Below are 18991 nucleotides of genomic sequence, written 5' to 3'. Positions count from 1 at the left end.
CTATCCAATTCCTGATAATTAAGTCTCCTCACTTTCCGGTGATATTGGGATTCTCTTGGCTCCAGTGACACAATCCCCTCATTGACTGGACTGCTGGTGCCATCATGGGCTGGAGTCCGTTCTGCTACACCCATTGCCGGAAGTTGCCCCAGACCTCTCCGCCATTCTGCAGAGTACCAGGACTTCCGAGAGGTTTTCAGTAAGGCCCGGGCCACTTCGCTTCCTCCACCCCGACCCTATGACTGTGAGATCGACCTTCTCCCGGGCACCACACCACCCCGGGGACGACTGTATTCACTGTCAGGTTTCAGAGACCAAGGCTATGGAGACTTACATCGAGGACTCCCTGGCTGCACGGTGTATCCATTCTTCTGCCTCCCCCGCGGGGTTCTTCTTTGTGGCAAAAAAGGACAAAACTCTGCGCCCGTGCAGAGGTGACGAGTGGAAGACTGCCTTTAACAAGGCCAGTGGTCACTACAAATATCTGGTCATGCCATTTGGTCTATCCAACACTTCAGCTGTGTTCCAGGCCCTGGTTAATGACGTTCTCCGCGACATGTTGAACAGGTTCCTCTTCCTTGACGATATCCTCGTTTTCTCCCGCTCAGCCCAAGAACACGAGCTCCACGTCTGACAGGTCCTACAGCGCCGCCTGGAGAACCAGCTTTTTGTGAAAGCGGAAATGTGCAAATTCCATCACTCCACCATCCCCTTCCTCGGGTACATCATCGCCGCTGGGAATGTGCGCATGGATCCCGGAAAGGTGAAAGCGGTGGTGGATTGGCCCCAACCTACTTTCAGAGTACAGCTGCAACGCTTCCTGGGATTCACCCATTTTTAACCGCCGCTTTATCCAGAGTGACAGTACCCTGGCTTCCCCCCTGCCTGTACTCATAACCACGTTTGTTCCTGATGCTGTCCCCTCGGTCCTGGAGTGGACCCACTCCTCCAGGCTGACCTGCTACCCGGGCTCCCGTCGGACCCTGGCCTTTGTGCGACAACGCTTTCCCCCCGTTTTATCGGCCCTTTCCCCATCTAAGATTCTTAGCCCCTCTGCTGTTCGTCTTCTGTTGCCCTGTACCCTCCGTATACAACCCACTTTTCATGTGTCTAGGATTAAACCTGTCTCACAGACCTTTGTCCCCTTATCTGTTTCACCCGTCTTTGTGCTTATCTCCACCCCCTCCAGATGTCGCCCATCTTCCCCACTATCCCTAGTGCATTTACACCTGCGTTCTCTGTTGCCTGTTTGTCTTGTCTCGTGAAGCCTACCAGCATTTTTTCCAGTACTCCCGTTTCTTGTTAGTTCCTGTTATTTACCTCTGCCTGCCCCCTATTTCGTAAAGAAGCATTTGTTATTTCAAACAGTCTGCATCTGGGTCTTATCTTGAGGTCTGATAAGGCGGAACAATGGGCAATGGATTCTGGAGGGGTTGCCCACCGGGGAAAAAAAAAAACTGGGCCCGGCACCTTTCTCCCTTTCAGTCAGAAAGGAAATGCCACCAGGCATGGGAAATCCTTCCTGTTTTGCATCTTGAGGCTAAGAATAAAACGATATGTAAATCAGTAGGGCTGGAAATTGCTAGGTGCCGATACGATATGTATTGCGATTCGATGTTCCAAACATATTGCTCACCATATGCCTGCTGCAGATGGACAAGAGAGAGCCATGAGAAATGCGTTTTGATCAGTCATGGAAATAAAAGTCCTGAAAACAAAATTGGCTTCCTATTTAAAAAGATGGAGAACAAGCTATGAAGGAAAAATATAAGTTTTGGTGCAGGTACAGTCAACTAGCACAAAAATAATATTGTGATATTGTCAAAACGATATGATGCGATATATCGTCAAAAATAATATCCCAATATGTAACTGTATCGATCACTATGAAATCAGTCACCAAGACCTGTTCTTGTCATTTCTATGGCAAACCATTTTAACAGCCTTTTGTCCAATAAGGAGAGAAGCCTAATGTTGCAGTTTGTGTCAATTAAATAGGCTTATAGCTCTGCACTAACCAAATTACAAGTGTTTTGATATCCTTCCAAATATCTAATATTTCACGAGTAGATAATGTGGTCACTTACAACAACCGGAATAATCATTATCGATAAGGGCACAAGGCGAGACCCAGATGCAGACATGGGAGGCAGATGGTTTGAGTCTGATATTTATTACATCCAAAAGGGGTAGTCAAGAGAATGGTCGTGGAGGTACAGTGTGGCAGGCAGAATGGTCAGGCAGGCAGGTACAGAGCCCAGAAAACAGGTTCAAAACCGGGAGGACTAGTAAAAGAGAATAGAAAAGGCAGGCGCACGGGAAAAACACGCTGGTTGACTTGGAACATACAAGACGAACTGGCACAGAGAGACAGGAAACACAGGGATATATACACCAGGGATAACAAGCGACACCTGGAGGGCGTGGAGACAATAACATGCTGACCAGACCGGACACGTTGCGTGCGCGAGCGTCGCAAAATACATTTAGAAATACATGTTATTTAATTATTGCACCCACAATGCTCGCACGCGCCAACGGGCGTCTGCGTTGCCAAGGGCTAAAATAGAAGTAATTCCTATTTGTGACACAGATCGCGCTGAATGTCCTGCCTCTCCCATCTCCTCATTGGTTTATAGAAGCAGGTACCCACGTGCCATCTCCTCATTGGTTATACCCACGTGGGTGATTGAAAGACGAAATGTTTTGCCGGTTGTCGTGGTAAAAGTGTAGATGCCGATCACCATATAATTTCAAAGATGAAAAAGCCTAGAAGGAGGAGAGATGACTAGAAAAAACTCGGTTGGCCGTTTTATGTGTGGATTAATTGTCGGAGTAGAAGACCTTGTGCGTTTCAGGTAAAATAACAACTCAATGTTTATATCCCAGGACAAATTAGCTAGCAACAGCAAGCTAGCTAAATAGGACAAATTACCTAGCAAGTGCAAGCTAACTAGCTAAATTACCATACATGTTTAATGCTTTTCGACCTGTCCCCAAATTAATGTAATTGGTTCAGAGTTTGTTTTGATCTTTTAACCTGCGTGTCGTGATCGCGTTTGGTGTAGGGGGACAAAATAAATTCATGCACGATCGTGCAGGCGCGCAGCCGGTTTGGGTTCCGTGTAACAGGTGAAACTGATCAGGGTGTGACATTATCCACAAATTGTTTCAGAAAAACAGATTGGAATACACAAAGTCAGAATAAATAGCCTAAAGGCTTAAGCTAATATGCTGTCTCCATTTATGTCTGAAAGGCGAATTGTCCAACTGTTCTGTTGGTCCAAAATTCCACGCACAATGCATAATTAATTAACAAAAAACATAGTATGCCTAGCCTCAAAGCCTTATTACAACAGTGTAGGCCTAGGTTTTGAAATGCTATACTAATAGTATAATATTACACAGTATATCTTAGTGTAGCCTAATCTCTGTGGGCATTGCTGGTTTACGTCCATGTCTGTAGATTTATGATAGGAAGAGGCAGAGGGGTAATGTATTAGCTAGGGCTATAGTAGGGGGGGTTGGGATGAAAGATTATTGCTGCATGACTTTCAACACCGGGGAAGATTAAATGCAGTATCAATAGAGTTGATACTAAAACGTGTTACCCTACATGGCCCGTCGTGACCGCAGTATCATTCAGGGTAAACTGAAGAAATCGCCTATGGACCTGGCAAAGCAGCAGCACCACCTGAGCTGACATACAAGAATGTGATACCTTTATAAAAACATCACAAAACAACTAAACTGATGTCAAACAAATTGTTGTAGTGAAAATAGGGACGTGGCTTATTATTATGGCCTGGGATTAGAATGGTCATGGCCATAATGGTCATTACAGCTCGAGGACCAGTGGTGGAGGATATACGCAGGTATTAGGGCTGCACTATTAATGAAATTCACATTTCAATATTGACGTGTGTGGCACCAGAGATTCTGGGTTCAAGCCCAGGCTCTGTCGCAGCCGGCCGCGACTGGGAGGCCCATGGGGCGACGCACAATTGGCCCAGCGTCGTCCGGGTTAGGGAGGGTTTGGCCGGCAGGGATATCCTTGTCTCATCGCGAGCAAGCGACTCCTGTGGCGGGCCGGGTGCAGTGCACGCTGACCAGGTCACCAGGTGTACGGTGTTTCCTCCGACAGATCGGTGCGGCTGGCTTCCGGGTTGGATGTGCATGGTGTCAAGAAGCAGTGCGGCTAGGTTGGGTTGTGTTTCGGAGGACGCATGGCTCTCGACCTTCGCCTCTCCCGAGTCCGTACGGGAGTTGCAGCGATGAGAAAAGACTAACTACTACCAATTGGATACTGTTACGTGTGACGCATTTTTCTTGCTCCCCATTTACCTTTGTAGTGTGTTTGTGTCCTGGGCATTACAGGTGTACTGAGTTGCGGCTGACGATAGTGGGTGTGGCTTCGGTCCGGAGTCCTGGCAGCTGTAGCTGATTGACGAGAGGATAACTGTTTGCCGTGTGAGCTCTGAGTGAGAGTGACAGTGAGTGAGAGAGAGAGACACACGCTTGTTTTTTTTTTGCAAGTTGAGTATTTGATGATTTGTTGTTTTCATTTATCTTTGTTTGTGTTTCAGCCTGTCCTCCTGATGTACTCCACCCTACCTAGGTCCTGGAGAAGGGAAAAGGTAGATCTGCCCATGGGTGTACATTCCCACGTAGATAACCCATTGTTTTACACACTAGGTTAGCCGGGCGGGTGTCACCCTTGTATTTTTTTTGGAACCAGGTAGGAAAGTGGGTTAGGGCTTAGAGTGTAGTGTGTTAGGAAGGATTAGGTGTGTAGAAGAGGGACCTTTTGTTTATTTTCATTACTTGGACCCCGATCCCAAATATTCTTCTCTTACCTTCACTGGTTTGTTGTTGTTTTTTACATTTTTATTACTGGTGTTTTAGATTGTTTGCTTAATTACTTTACTAAACATCCCCCAAGGGCTAACATTGAGTTCTGGTTGTTGTCTGGTTATTTCCGCTCATTACACTCCACATTTCTTCCCCCTCCATCTAGTTTACCTTGTGTGCGTAGGCACAGGCATTTATGTCTCCTCCTCAGACGAAGTACACCCGAGGGGAGAACGTAACAGAAACCACGAAATTGTGAAGGAAATAAGGAGTAAAATGTTTTAAATAATAATATTGACATGTGCAATATACATATTTCATAAGCATGCAATATTTTGAAACGACACTCAGCCGCATGTAATGTCCCTTTTTATAGTTTAATCAGTTTGTCGTCTCTCTCTCTTCTCAAGTATGGGTAGCTGCAGCCCAATTTGTTGCCGCTCAAGAACGTTTTGCTTGGCTGATTGGGCTGCACGACAAGTCGATATGCCGATGTTGTGTCGAAGTGCCTACCTACCCAAGGTTCTTCTTACTGGGTGTTGCCGGCAAAGCTAACGTGGACATTTTTTTTTCCCTCCAAGGATTTGATTTCAAGTAGGATAGCAGCTTGTAATATTGATAACCATTTAGATGTCATCTTGATACATACAGTCTACTACTCAATGGGGAGGGCATGAACGGCAACAACACCGGGACACAATGCCCTTCGTTCCCGAATGACAAGCACTACTGTCCGGCAATGGCGTGGGCCAATATCAGGGTGACAGTAAGCGCACGCATACAACGAATGAAGCAACAGTACACCCATCATCAGGACTTTTAATAAGAAATAAACAATTGTCAGTTTTATAACTGAAAAGTTACAATTATTTGTGTGAAACGAACAGTGAAATATGACAAAACAAAAGTCGAAACTCTCACGATATGGCAGCTCAATGTATGGTAGTTGAATGTTAATAAACAGAATGAAAAAAACCCACTGCTCTATCAAACCGTCTAACCTACAGCAGAGCACTTTCGACATACAAACTACTTTCCACACTCCCACTACTTTCCTTTAGACACACCCACTCGCCAATTCTCCGGTTACCATATTGGGCTGCAGCTACCCCCTTGTGGCTGCGCACACATAGTTCCTCGACGTTAGATTCACTAAGGTCGCATGCTGTTGTGTTAGGTCAAATGCAGTCAACACATTGTTCCAAAAAAGAATGACAGTCCATCATTACTTGCGGAAAATTTCAAAAACCATCAAGCGCCATGATGAAACTGGCTCTCATGAGGACCGCCACAGGAAAGGAAGACCCCGAGTTACCTCTGCTGCAGAGGATAAGTTAGAGTTACCTCAGAAATTACAGCCCAAATAAATGCCTCACAGATGTCAAGTAACAGACATCTCAACATCACCTGTTCAGAGGAATCAGACCTTCCTGGTCGAATTGCTGCAAAGAAACCACTACTCAAGGAATAAGAAGAAGAAACTTGCTTGGTCCAAGAAACACAAGCAATGGACATAAATCTGTCCTTTGGTCTGATGAGTCCAAATTTGAGCTTTTTGGTTCCAACCGCCGTGTATTTGTGAGACGCAGAGTAGGAGAACGGATGATATCCGCATGTGTGGTTCCCACCATGAAGCATGGAGGAGGTGGTGTGATGGTGCTTTGCTGTTGACAATGTCTGTGATTTATTTAGAATTCAAGGCACACTTAACCTCTATGGGCTAGGTGGGACGTGACCGTCCCACTCTATTCAACAGCCAGTGGAACAGCGTGGCGCGAAATACAAAAAACCTCAAAAATGCAATAATTTCAATTTTTGAAACATACAACTATTTTACACCATTTTAAAAGATAAGACTCTCGTTAATCTAACCACATTGTCCGATTTCAAAAAGGCTTTACAGCGAAAGCAAAACATTAGATTATGTTAGGAGAGTACATAGACCAAAATAATCACACAGCCATTTTCCAAGCAAGCATATATGTCACAAAAACCCAAAACACAGCTAAATGAAGCACTAAACCTTTGATGATGTGTAAGTCGCTCTGGATAAGAGCGTCTGCTAAATGACGTAAATGTAATGTAAATGATGATCTTCATCAGATGACACTCCTAGGACATTATGTTATACATGTATGTTTTGTTCAATCAAGTTCATATTTATATCCAAAAACAGCTTTTTACATTGGCGTGTGAGGTTCAGAACATGCATTCCCACTAAAAACTTCCGGTGAATTTACTAAATTACTCATCATAAACGTTGACAAAATACATAACAATTATTTTAAGAAATATAGATACAGAGCTCTTTATGCAATCGCTATGTCAGATTTTAAAATAGCTTTTCGGCGAAAGCACATTTTTCAATATTCTGAGTACATAGCTCAGCCATCACGGCTAGCTATTTTGACACCAGCTGAGTTCGAGGCGCACTAAACTCAGAATTAGTATTAGAAATATTGTATTACCTTTGCTGATCTTCGTCAGAATGCACTCCCAGGACTGCTACTTCCACAAGAAATTTTGTTTTTGTTCCAAATAATCCATAGTTATGTCCAAATACCTCCGTTTTGTTCGTGTGTTCAGGTCACTATCCAAAGGATAACGCGCGAGCGCATTTCGAGACCAAAAAATTCAAAATGTTCCATTACCGTACTTAGAAGCATGTCAAACGCTGTTTAAAATCAATTTTTATGGTATTTTTCTCGTAAAATACCGATAATATTCCAACCGGGAAACGTTGTATTCATTCAAAGAGGAAAAGAAATAACGTGCGCACGTGAACACGCATATCCAATCTCTTTGTCCCCAGGCAGACCACTGAGAAACTATACTCTGCCCAGTGACAGAAGACACCTCAATCCGCTTTCTGAAGGCTTTAGAGAGCCAATGGAAGCCTTAAAGTGCAACGTAACCCCACGTATACTGTAGTTTTGATAGAGAATCAAAAGAAGAACTACAAATTCTCAGACAGGCCACTTCCTGCTTGGAATTTTCTCAGGTTTTGGCCTGCCATATGAGTTCTGTTATACTCACAGACACCATTCAAACAGTTTTAGAAACTTCAGAGTGTTTTATATCCAAATCTACTAATAATATGCATATTCTCATTTCTGGGCAAGAGTAGTAACCAGTTTAAATCGGGTACGTTTTTTGCAGAACGCCATGAAAATACTGCCTCCTAGCCCAGACAGGTTAACCAGCATGGCTACCACAGCGTTCTGCAGTGATCCGCCATCTCATCTGGTTTGCGCTTACTGGGACAAGCATTTGTTTTTCAACAGGACAATGACCTAACACACCTCCAGGCTGTGTAAGGGCTATTTGACCAACAAGGAGAGTGATGGAGTGTTGCATCAGATGACCTGGCCTCCACAATCACCCGACATCAACCCAATTGAGATGGTTTGGGATGAGATGGACCGCAGAATGAAGGAAAAGCAGCCAACAAGTTCTCAGTATTTGTGGGAACTACTTCCAGACTGTTGTAAAAGCATTCCTCATGAAGTTGGTTAAGATAATGCCAAGAGTGTGCAAAGCTGTCATCAAGGCAAAGGGTGGCTACTCAAATATAAAATATATTTTGATTTGTTTAACACTTTTGGTTACTACATGATTCCATGTGTGTAATTTCATAGATTTGATATCTTCACTATTATTCTACAATGTAGAAAATAGTAAAAATAAAGAAAATCCTTGAATGAGTAGGTGTGTCCAAAGTTTTGACTGGTACTGTATATGTTTGACAATGTTTGCTTGGATGGGGAGCATCGCTGCACAGCTATTTTCAGGTCTCTCCAGAGATGTTTGTTCGGGTTCAAGTCCAGGCTCTGGCTGGGCCACTCAAGGACATTGAGACTTGTTCCGAAGCCACTCCCACGTTGTCTTAGCTGTGTGCTATGGTAGAAAAATTACAAGGTTGTTATATTTATGCACCATAAATTGTTGTTTTATGAAATAGAGTAAGGTTCTTAGAACACTCTCTCTCTCCCTTTATGAGTTAACTGAGAGGAGTCTTTTAAAGCTTGGGCAGGCAACTCATTAAGTGATGGCTTGGTGCTAAAAAACTTTACAGCCACATTCCATTCTACGATTAGTGGTGCATTTGAGAAATATGTCTCCGGTCAGACTGAGCCTGCATTCTTAGGTAAGATGTGGTGTGTGTGTGAATCGAGATAGCCTGAAGGATCAATCCATGCATCTGGGAAACTTTGCCTGGAGGAGTAAAATACCCCCCCCCTCCCCCCGTGCAGATAAACGACAGGATGAACCCAGGGTGGTTTATGGTGCCCAATCTGCATGGGGGGAGGCAGCCATGATCAAAGCATTTTGAGGTCTGCTATATAAAGACCCTGTATACTATGTATGATTTTAAGCACTCTGCAATAATTAATCAATGTTGAATAAAGATGATTGTCATTTCTTCAAACAAAGTCTCTCTAACTTCATTAGAATATTCCACCACAGTGCTTAGGGCCGTTGTCCTGTTGGAAGGTGAACCTTCACCTCAGTCTGAGCACGTTGGAGCATGTTTTCATCAAGGATCTCTCTGCACTTTGCTCCGTTCATCTTTCCCTCGATCCTGACTAGTCTACCAGTCCCTGCCACTGAAAAACATCCCCACAACGTGATGCTGCCACCACCATGCTTCCCCGTAGACCTGATGCTTGGCATTCTGGCCAAAGAGTTCAATCTTGATTTCATCAAACCAGAGAATCTTGTTTCTCAAGGTCTGAGTGTCCTTTGGGTGCCTTTGGGTAAACTTTTAGTGGGCTATCATGTGCCTTTTATTGAGGAGTGGCTTCCGTCTGGCCACTCTACCGTAAATGCCTGATTGGTGGAGTGCTGCAGAGATGGGAGAATCTTCCAGGACAACTATCTCCACAGAGGAACTCTAGGGCTTTGTGTGACCATCAGGTTCTTGGTCACCTCCCTGACCAAGGCTCTTCTCCCCCGATTGCTCAGTTTAGCCGGATGGCCAGCTCTAGGAAGAGTCTTGGTGGGTCCAAACGTCTTCCTTTTAAGAATGATAGAGGCCACTGTGTTCTTGGGCACCTTTAATGCTGCAGAAATGTTTTTGTACCCTTCCCCAGATCTGTGCCTCGACACAATCCTGTCGTCTCGGAGCTCTACGGACAATTCCTTCAACCTCACGGCTTGGTTTTTGCTCTGACATGCATTGTCAACTAGAGGTCGACTGATTATGATTATTCAACGCCGATACCGATTATTGGAGGACAAAAAAAAATAATGAAACCGATTAATCAGCCGATATATAGATATATATAGAGATATATATAGAGATAGATATATACACACATACATACACAGCTCAAAAAAATAAAGGGAACACTAAAATAACACATCCTAGATGTGAATGAATGAAATAATCTTATTAAATACTTTTTTCTTTACATAGTTGAATGTGCTGACAACAACATCACACAAAAATAATCAATGGAAATCCAATTTATCAACCCATGGAGGTCTGGATTTGGAGTCACAATCAAAATTAAAGTGGAAAACCACACTACAGGCTGATCCAACTTTGATGTAATGTCCTTAAAACAAGTCAAAATTAGGCTCAGTAGTGTGTGTGGCCTCCACGTGCCTGTATGACCTCCCTACAATGCCTGGGCATGCTCCTGATGAGGTGGCGGATGGTCTCCTGAGGGATCTCCTCCCAGACCTGGACTAAATCATCCGCCAACTCCTGGACAGTGTGTGGTGCAACGTGGCGTTGGTGGATGGAGCGAGACATGATGTCCCAGATGTGCTCAATTGGATTCAGGTCTGGGGAACGGGCGGGCCAGTCCATAGCATCAATGCCTTCCTCTTGCTTGAACTGCTGACACACTCCAGCCACATGAGGTCTAGCATTGTCTTGCATTAGGAGGAACCCAGGGCCAACCGCACCAGCATATGGTCTCACAAGGGGTCTGAGGATCTCATTTCGGTACCTAATGGCAGTCAGGCTACCTCTGGCGAGCACATGGAGGGCTGTGCGGCCCCCCAAAGAAATGCCACCCCACACCATGACTGACCCACCGCCAAACCGGTCATGCTGGAGGAAGTTGCAGGCAGCAGAACGTTCTCCACAGCATCTCCAGACTCTGTCACGTCTGTTACATGTGCTCAGTGTGAACCTGCTTTCATCTGTGAAGAACACAGGGCGCCAGTGGCGAATTTGCCAATCTTGGTGTTCTCTGGCAAATGCCAAACGTCCTGCACAGTGTTGGGCTGTAAGCACAACCCCCACCTGTGGACATTGGGCCCTCATACCACCCTCATGGAGTCTGTTTCTGACCGTTTGAGCAGACACATGCACGTTTGTGGCCTGCTGGAGGTCATTTTGCAGGGCTCTGGCAGTGCTCCTCCTGCTCCTCCTTGCACAAAGGCGGAGGTAGCGGTCCTGCTGCTGGGTTGTTGCCCTCCTACGGCCTCCTCCATGTCTCCTGATGTACTGGCCTGTCTCCTGGTAGCGCCTCCATGCTCTGGACACTACGCTGACAGACACAGCAAACCTTCTTACTACAGATCGCATTGTTGTGCCATCCTGGATGAGCTGCACTACCTGAGCCACTTGTGTGGGTTGTAGACTCCATCTCATGCTACCACTAGAGTGAAAGCACCGCCAGCATTCAAAAGTGACCAAAACATCAGCCAGGAAACATAGGAACTGAGAAGTGGTCTGTGGTCGCCACCTGCAGAACCACTCCTTTATTGGGGGGGGGGGGTCTTGCTAATTGCCTATAATTTCCACCTGTTGTCTATTCCAGTTGCACAACAGCATGTGAAATGCATTGTCAATCAGTGTTGCTTCCTACGTGGACAGTTGTCAGAGCAGCTGTCAGAGCAGCTCACAGATCACTGCACCTGTACATAGCCCATCTATAATTTAGCCCAAACTACTACCTCTTCCCCTACTGTATTTATTTATTTTGCACCATATTATTTATATTTTAACTTTGAACTTTCTTCAAATAACAAATCTACCATTCCAGTGTTTTACTTGCTATACTGTATTTACTCTGCCACCATGGCCTTTTTTGCCTTTACCTCCCTTATCTCACATCATTTGCTCACATTGTATATAGTCTTATTTTTCTACTGTATCATTGATTGTATGTTGTTTTACTCCATGTGTAACTCTGTGTTTTTGTATGTTGTCGAACTGCTTTGCTTTATCTTGGCCAGGTCGCAATTGTAAATGAGAACTTGTTCTCAACTTGCCTACCTGGTTAAATAAAATAAATAAAAAAAGTTTGATTTCACAGAAGTGTGATTGACTTGGAGTTACATTGTATTGTTTAAGTGTTCCCTTTATTTTTCTGAGCAAATATATATATATATATATATATTAATGACAATTACAACAATACTGAATGAACAATGAACACTTTGATTTTAACTTAATACATCAATAAAATCAATTTAATTTCAAACAAATAATGAAACATGTTCAATTTGGTTTAAATAATGCAAAAACAAAGTGTTGGAGAAGAAAGCTCCCTCACGACGCCAGGACAGAGGAGTCAATCACCACCTTCCGGAGACACCTGAAACCACACCTCTAAGGAATACCTGGGATAGGATTAAGTAATCCTTCTAACCCCCCCCCCGCAAACTCCCCCCAAAAAAGATAGATGTACTATTGTAAAGTGGTTGTTCCACTGGATATCATGAGGTGAATGCACCAATTTGTAAGTCGCTCTGGATAAGAGCGTCTGCTAAATGACGTAAATATAAAGCAAAAGTGCAATATGTGCCATGTAAAAAAGCTAAAAAGCTTTAAGTTCATTGCTCAGAACATGAGAACATATGAAATCTGGTGGTTCCTTTTAACATGAGTCTTCATTATTCCCAGGTAAGAAGTTTAAGGTTGTAGTTATTATAGGACTATTTCTCTCTATACCATTTGTATTTCATATGCCTTTGACTATTGGATGTTCTTATAGGTACTTTAGTATTGCCAGCCTAATCTCGGGAGTTGATAGGCTTGAAGTCATAAACTTGAAGCATTGCGAAGAGCTGCTGGCAAACGCAGGAAAGTGCTGTTTGAATGAATGCTTACGAGCCTGATGCTGCCTACCACCACTCAGTCAGACTGCTCTATCAAATCATAGACTTAATTATAATATAATAACACACAGAAATAAGAGCCTTAGATCATTCATATGGTCAAATCCGTAAACTATAATTTCAAAAACCAAACATTTATTCTTTCAGTGAAATAACAGTTCTGTATTTTATCTAACGGGTGGTATCCATAAATCTAAATATTGCTGTTACATTGCACAACCTTCAATGTTATGTCATATTTAGGTAAAAATCTGGCAAATTAGTTCGCAACGAGCCAGGTGGCACAAGAGAAGTGACAACATTTCCCTAGTTTAATATTGCCTGCTAACATGAATTTCTTTTAACTAAATATGCAGGTTTAAAAAAATATACTTCTGTGTATTGATTTTAAGAAAGGCATTGATGTTTATGGTTAGGCACATTCGTGCAACGATTGTGGTTTTTTCGCAAATGCGCTTTTGTTAAATCATCCCCGTTCGGCGAAGTTGGCTGTCTTAGTTAGGAGGAAATGGTCTTCACACAGTTCGCAACGAGCCAGGCGGCCCAAACTGCTGCATATACCCTGACTCTGTTGCACAGAACGCAAGAGAAGTAATACAATTTCCCTAGTTAACCTCTTGGGGCTAGGTGGGACGCTAGCGTGCCACCTGTGGTGCACTCCATCAACAGCAGGTGCATTTCAAGAGCGGCAAATTTGAATCCAAATAAATGTCAAAATTCAAATTTTTCAAAAATACAACTATGTTACACCATTTGAAAGATAAACATCTCCTTAATCTAACCACGTTTTACGATTTCAAAAAGGTTTTACGGCGAAAGCATAAATTTAGAGTATGTTAGGACAGTACATTTACAAGAGTTGTGTGTAATGTTTTGTCAAGTCAAAGACAGGGTCACCAAAACCATAAAACCAGCTAAAATGATACACTAACCTTTTACAATCTCCATCAGATGACACTCCTAGGACATTATGTTAGACAATGCATGCATTTTTAGTTCTATCAAGTTCATATTTATATACAAAAACAGCGTTTTACTATGGCATTGATGTTGAGGAAATCGTTTCCCTCCAATAACCGGCAGTCAAGTCAGCGTCACAAATTAAATAATTAAAATTAGAAAACATTGGTAAAATATTATATTGTCATTTAAAGAATTATAGATTTACATCTTTTGAACGCAATCAACTTGCCAGATTTAAAAATAACCTTACTGGGAAATCACACTTTGCAATAATCTGAGCACTGTGCCCAGAAAAATACGCGTTGCGATACAGACTAGACGTCATGTTGGGGAGATCTAAAATCGAAAATACTATGTAAATAATCCATTACCTTTGATTCTCTTCATCAGATGTCACTTCCAGGTATCACAGGTCCATAACGAATGTAGTTTTGTTCAAAAAAGCTCATCATTTATGTCCAAAAATCTCCGTCTCGTTAGCACATGATGTAAGCCAGCCGGACTTCTCGTCATGAACGAGGGGAAAAAATATATTTCCGTTCGTTCAAACATGTCAAACGTTGTATAGCATAAATCATTAGGGCCTTTTTTAACCAGAACATGAATAATATTCAAGGTGGACGAATGCATAGCCTTTTATAACGTATTGGAACGAGGGTACCCAACATGAAGTAGCGCCAGGTGTCTAATGGGACATCACCGTTCCATGGCTCTTGTTCGGTCAGATCTCCCTCCAGAAGACTCAAAACACTTTGTAAAGGCTGGTGACATCTAGTGGAAGCAATAGGAAGTGCCAAAATATTCCTAAACCCCTGTGTTTTTCAATGGGAGAGGTTTAAAGTCAATACAACACATCAGGTATCCACTTCCTGTCAGAAAATGTCTCAGGGTTTTGCCTGCCAAATGAGTTCTGTTATACTCACAGACACCATTCAAACAGTTTTGGAAACTTTAGAGTGTTTTCTATCCATATATAATAAGTATATGCATATTCTAGTTACTGGGTAGGATTAGTAACCAGATTAAATCGGGTACATTTTTTTTATCCAGACGTGCAAATGCTGCCCCCTAGACCCAACAGGTTAAAAGAAATTCATGTTAGCAAGCAATTTTAACTAAATATGCAGGTTTAAAAATATATACTTGTGTATTGATTTTAAGAAAGGCGTTGATGTTTATGGTTAGGTACACATTGGTGCAACGACAGTGCTTTTTTCGCGAATGCGCTTGTTAAATCACCTGTTTGGCGAAGTAGGCTGTGATTCAATGATAAATTAACAGGCACCGCATCGATTATATGTAACGCAGGACAAGCTAGATAAACTACTAATATCATCAATCATGTGTAGTTAACTAGTGATTATGTTAACATTGATTGTTTTTTATAAGATACGTTTAATGCTAGCTAGCACCTTACCTTGGCTCCTTGCTGCACTCGCATAACAGGTAGTCAGCCTGCCACGCAGTCTCCTCGTGGAGTGCAATGTAATTGGCCATGATCGGTGTCCAAAAATGCCGATTACCGATTGTTATGAAAACTTGAAATCGGCCCTAATTAAATCGGCCATTACGATTAATAAGTCGACCTCTACTGTCAACTGTTTATTTTGCCTAAATACCTTTAGGCCTACCTATAGGGGGAAAAAAACCAAAAAACAACTCTGCATCCCTGCCCAGCCTGGCAAGAGTGGCCAAAAGGGTGTTTAGCATCCCCAGTGGCTTTGCAAGTATGGAGAGGGTATTCTCCGCTGCTGGCCGGCTCTCCAGGCACCATCACATGATCCTGAAGCCACAGACTGGCCAAACTCTAAAAATGAATTCAAAGACACTAATAAGTAATTTTTTGTTTAATTTGTATTTAATTCGAAGTAAGTTACAGCCTATATGCACAATTTATAGACTATAATGATTTAATACGTTTGTGTCGCACTTGCAAATGCTTCACAATGTATTTCTTTGTAGGCTATAGCCTAGAAATAATTGAAATAATATAGCCTAAATAATTCATTTTCAACCCTTCTTAGGCTCCGTCTGACTCCTGACCTATTTAGTGTTTATATGCTGTTTAATATGATACGTAGCCTATTTGAAATGATGTTCGCTTCTTACATTCACCTTTTCATGTTTATTCAAGTACTTTTCATTCAAATCCATATGGTTTGGTTTCAAAGTTTTTTTAAAGTGGTTTTTATGGTCTAGAGTAGAGCATTAGGAAAGGACATGGAGCACTGGAACAGTGTGCAAGCATTTCCAACAACTCAACTCTGCTCACATGCTCTGGTAGGCACCAGCCATCTCAGGCACCGTGGGCTAACGTAAACTCACCCCATTCCCTACAAATGTGCGTAACCGCGACATTCAAACGAGGCTGCAATGAAAACGAATGGGACTGGAGTGACTGTTGCCATCAAAATCCAGAGTGTTTACTACATTTCGATTCAGCGTTGATTGACATGGTAATGGACTAACAGTATTGGAGAAAAGATGAAAAAAACGGACCCCTCTGACGCTGTACGTTACATCGTGACATGTCACTACGTAACGTACAGCGCGCATTTGCAACTCATTTTGTGCTATACAGCCGAAAGAGGCAGGGGTAGCCCTTCTCTCGCAGATTAAAATCATGCTTAACCATATACACTTGTAAGACAACTTCATTATTCATGATTTGTCTAAATTAATATAATTATTGCTAATATTAAACTAATATTTCATGGCTAGGGTGCCAATTGCATTTTTTTTGCACGTCATTACTGCGAGCCATCATGACACTCAAAAGCCAGAACAGCTGCAGCTCACTTGTGGCTAACGTTAGCACAGCCCTAAATCCCTCTTCAAATTCGACACAAACCTTCAAACAGGTATGTGACGAGACATTACATAAACTCTATGTTTTATTTACATTTTAAAGTTGATTAGTTGGACAAATCGGGTGAAAAAACCTGTTTCTTCACAACATATTTAACCACCCGACATTTTTAAAAAGACCCGACGGAGCTCATTGCCTTCTTGAATTATGCAGAGATGGGCATCATGAAGGTCTCGTCATTAATTTTGTTGGAAAGGGGAGAAATGGTGCTTTACATTGGTATTGATATTACAGTTGTACGGCCCAAGGCGATGTACAAAAGTGAGTGAGTTTACGTTACCACAATGTGTACCCAGGCTTACAGTGATATCCCTCACCAAGTGGCCCTAACCCTGTTAATATTAAGTTACAAGAGTTAAGCCTTCAAGGTTTACTTGGATAAATGTAATTGCTAACTATTGAATGGTCTCTGTTGATTTGATGTGAGCCAATGTTATTGTGAAGCAGAACAATGGGCAGGGAATAGAACATTAGGAATGAGAGTTGGTGCTATGGTAAGGTGCCATGTTGAATAGAACTAGGAGCTGCTGGGTGAAAAATGCCCTAAAATAAGGCGTTTTTTGTGATTACTTCAAAACTACCGCAAGCAGCTGGGACATATTGTAGTATTATGAAACTGGGCTCCATGGCAGATGTAATTAACAATTTTTTATCCGAAAAAAAAAAAGTGTCCAGCATACCTGTGCCCTGCAACTCAGCATAATTTAATCTACCCATTGGGATGCTTGAGGGTGCATGAATGCTCATATGCAGAAACCGAATTGAGGCCCATTCCCACACTATTGTGTCAAAACGCTAGCTATCTAAGCAGTAGTTGTACAGTTTAGTTAATCAGCTCACTTAGCTGGATAATAGGCTAATAGCTAGCTAAAGTTAGCTGCGATCATTTAGCTAGCTAGCATTCTGCGCTAAGACAGGCGCCCTGTTCATAACCAAAAATAACGATATCAATCTCACAGGGGATATACATTGGCCATTTCTCTAAATTGTAGCTAACTAACCCATGCACATAGCCGGTTATCTAGGTTGCTACTCACCCTCCACTCGGGAGCGAAGATTAGACATAGTTTTCTGCACGGACGACGTCTTTCCACACAGAGCTCGATCTCTGCTTTTCTCCCGCCGGTTAGCTGGCTATTTTTACGGTCTAGGAATTCAGAGCCAGTCTACATTCAACAGAGTAACCTCTCTCATGCAGACGGTAAACGTATATTTAAATGCTGGCACATTTATCTAGTACTAACATTCATTTTCTTATGACAAACCATGTACTCGAGATTTCGTTGGTCGTCCCTGCATCTCTTTACAGATAGAATTGATGAATGAAGACGCTGACAACCGTTTTTTTTTTCACATGAACTGAAACGGGAAGGACGATGCCGCTTCACAATATGGACTGTACCATCTCAAATGCAGGGGGTAAACCGATTGCTAAATAAAATGTTTCTGCCTGGCTCATATCAAATCAACAAAGAGACCATTCAAATGCTTTAGCAAAATTATTTTTAAATCTTTAGATTACTAACTAATTGAGACTATATGACATGATATAAAAATACAGAAATAATTTGTAAGGCGTATCACCCAACATAACAGATGCATTAGCGATTCCTATGGAGATTGCATACTGTAGTTAGTCATGAAGTGTGGTAGCAAGCACAGAAATATCATGGGTAAATTGTGACTGACTGACTGATCGACAAATAATAATAATAATGAGTAGTTATTTATGATGCAAGGTTATTTGTAGATCAGTCAGTCAGCAGTCACATGCACTGTCGGTCACTCGGCTGTAATGTCGAACGACTCAATGACACTGTTTCACTATTTCTGTGTGTCTGTGTCTAAATTCAGCTTTATCAACACAACACTTTAAAAAGGTGTGTCATTCAGATTCAGATTAACTTTATTAAACCATCAGGGTGAAATTAATTTGGTCATGTGCTTAAAAAGACATTACCTAAAACATGAAAACACAGAAACAACATTGTCTGAGACAAACAATAAACTATGAACCATTAGCCTAATTGATGCCATTCCTAATTGCCTGTATAGATCTCCCTCATTAATTGCACATAATGCTGTAGCCTACTACAATATGGCATTGTTGTGAATATGGCTACAATGCTTTCTGCGACGGAGAGGAAGTTTGTAAAAAAACAAACCCAAAAAACCCCTGTCAATGTGTGTTTTATTCTGGTCTTTTTCCACTCAGAGTTTTCAGCA

At 42.3% G+C, this 18991-nt stretch overlaps 1 protein-coding gene across 3 annotated transcripts in view; it reads right to left on the bottom strand.

Moving 5' to 3' along the window:
* LOC106600634 (phospholipid-transporting ATPase IA) overlaps nt 1-18106 on the bottom strand; it is a 180680-nt gene extending 162574 nt beyond the window's left edge. For all 3 annotated transcript variants that reach the window (XR_006769146.1, XM_014192136.2, XM_045714902.1), the window contains exons 1-2: nt 18031-18106; nt 17803-17912 (exon numbers count right to left, since the gene is read on the bottom strand). Coding sequence is in view for 2 of the 3 variants with exons in the window: in XM_014192136.2 (XP_014047611.1) it covers nt 17803-17912; nt 18031-18064 (144 nt within the window). In the remaining variant the exon portion in view is untranslated. The remainder of the gene's footprint in view (nt 1-17802; nt 17913-18030) is intronic.
* Between the last annotated feature and the right edge of the window lie 885 nt (nt 18107-18991).

The sequence above is a fragment of the Salmo salar genome, chromosome ssa03, assembly GCF_905237065.1.
Source record: "Salmo salar chromosome ssa03, Ssal_v3.1, whole genome shotgun sequence".
Lineage (NCBI taxonomy): Eukaryota > Metazoa > Chordata > Actinopteri > Salmoniformes > Salmonidae > Salmo > Salmo salar.
The sequence above is the reverse complement of the archived record's forward strand: the minus strand, read 5'-3'. Positions and strand labels throughout refer to the sequence as shown.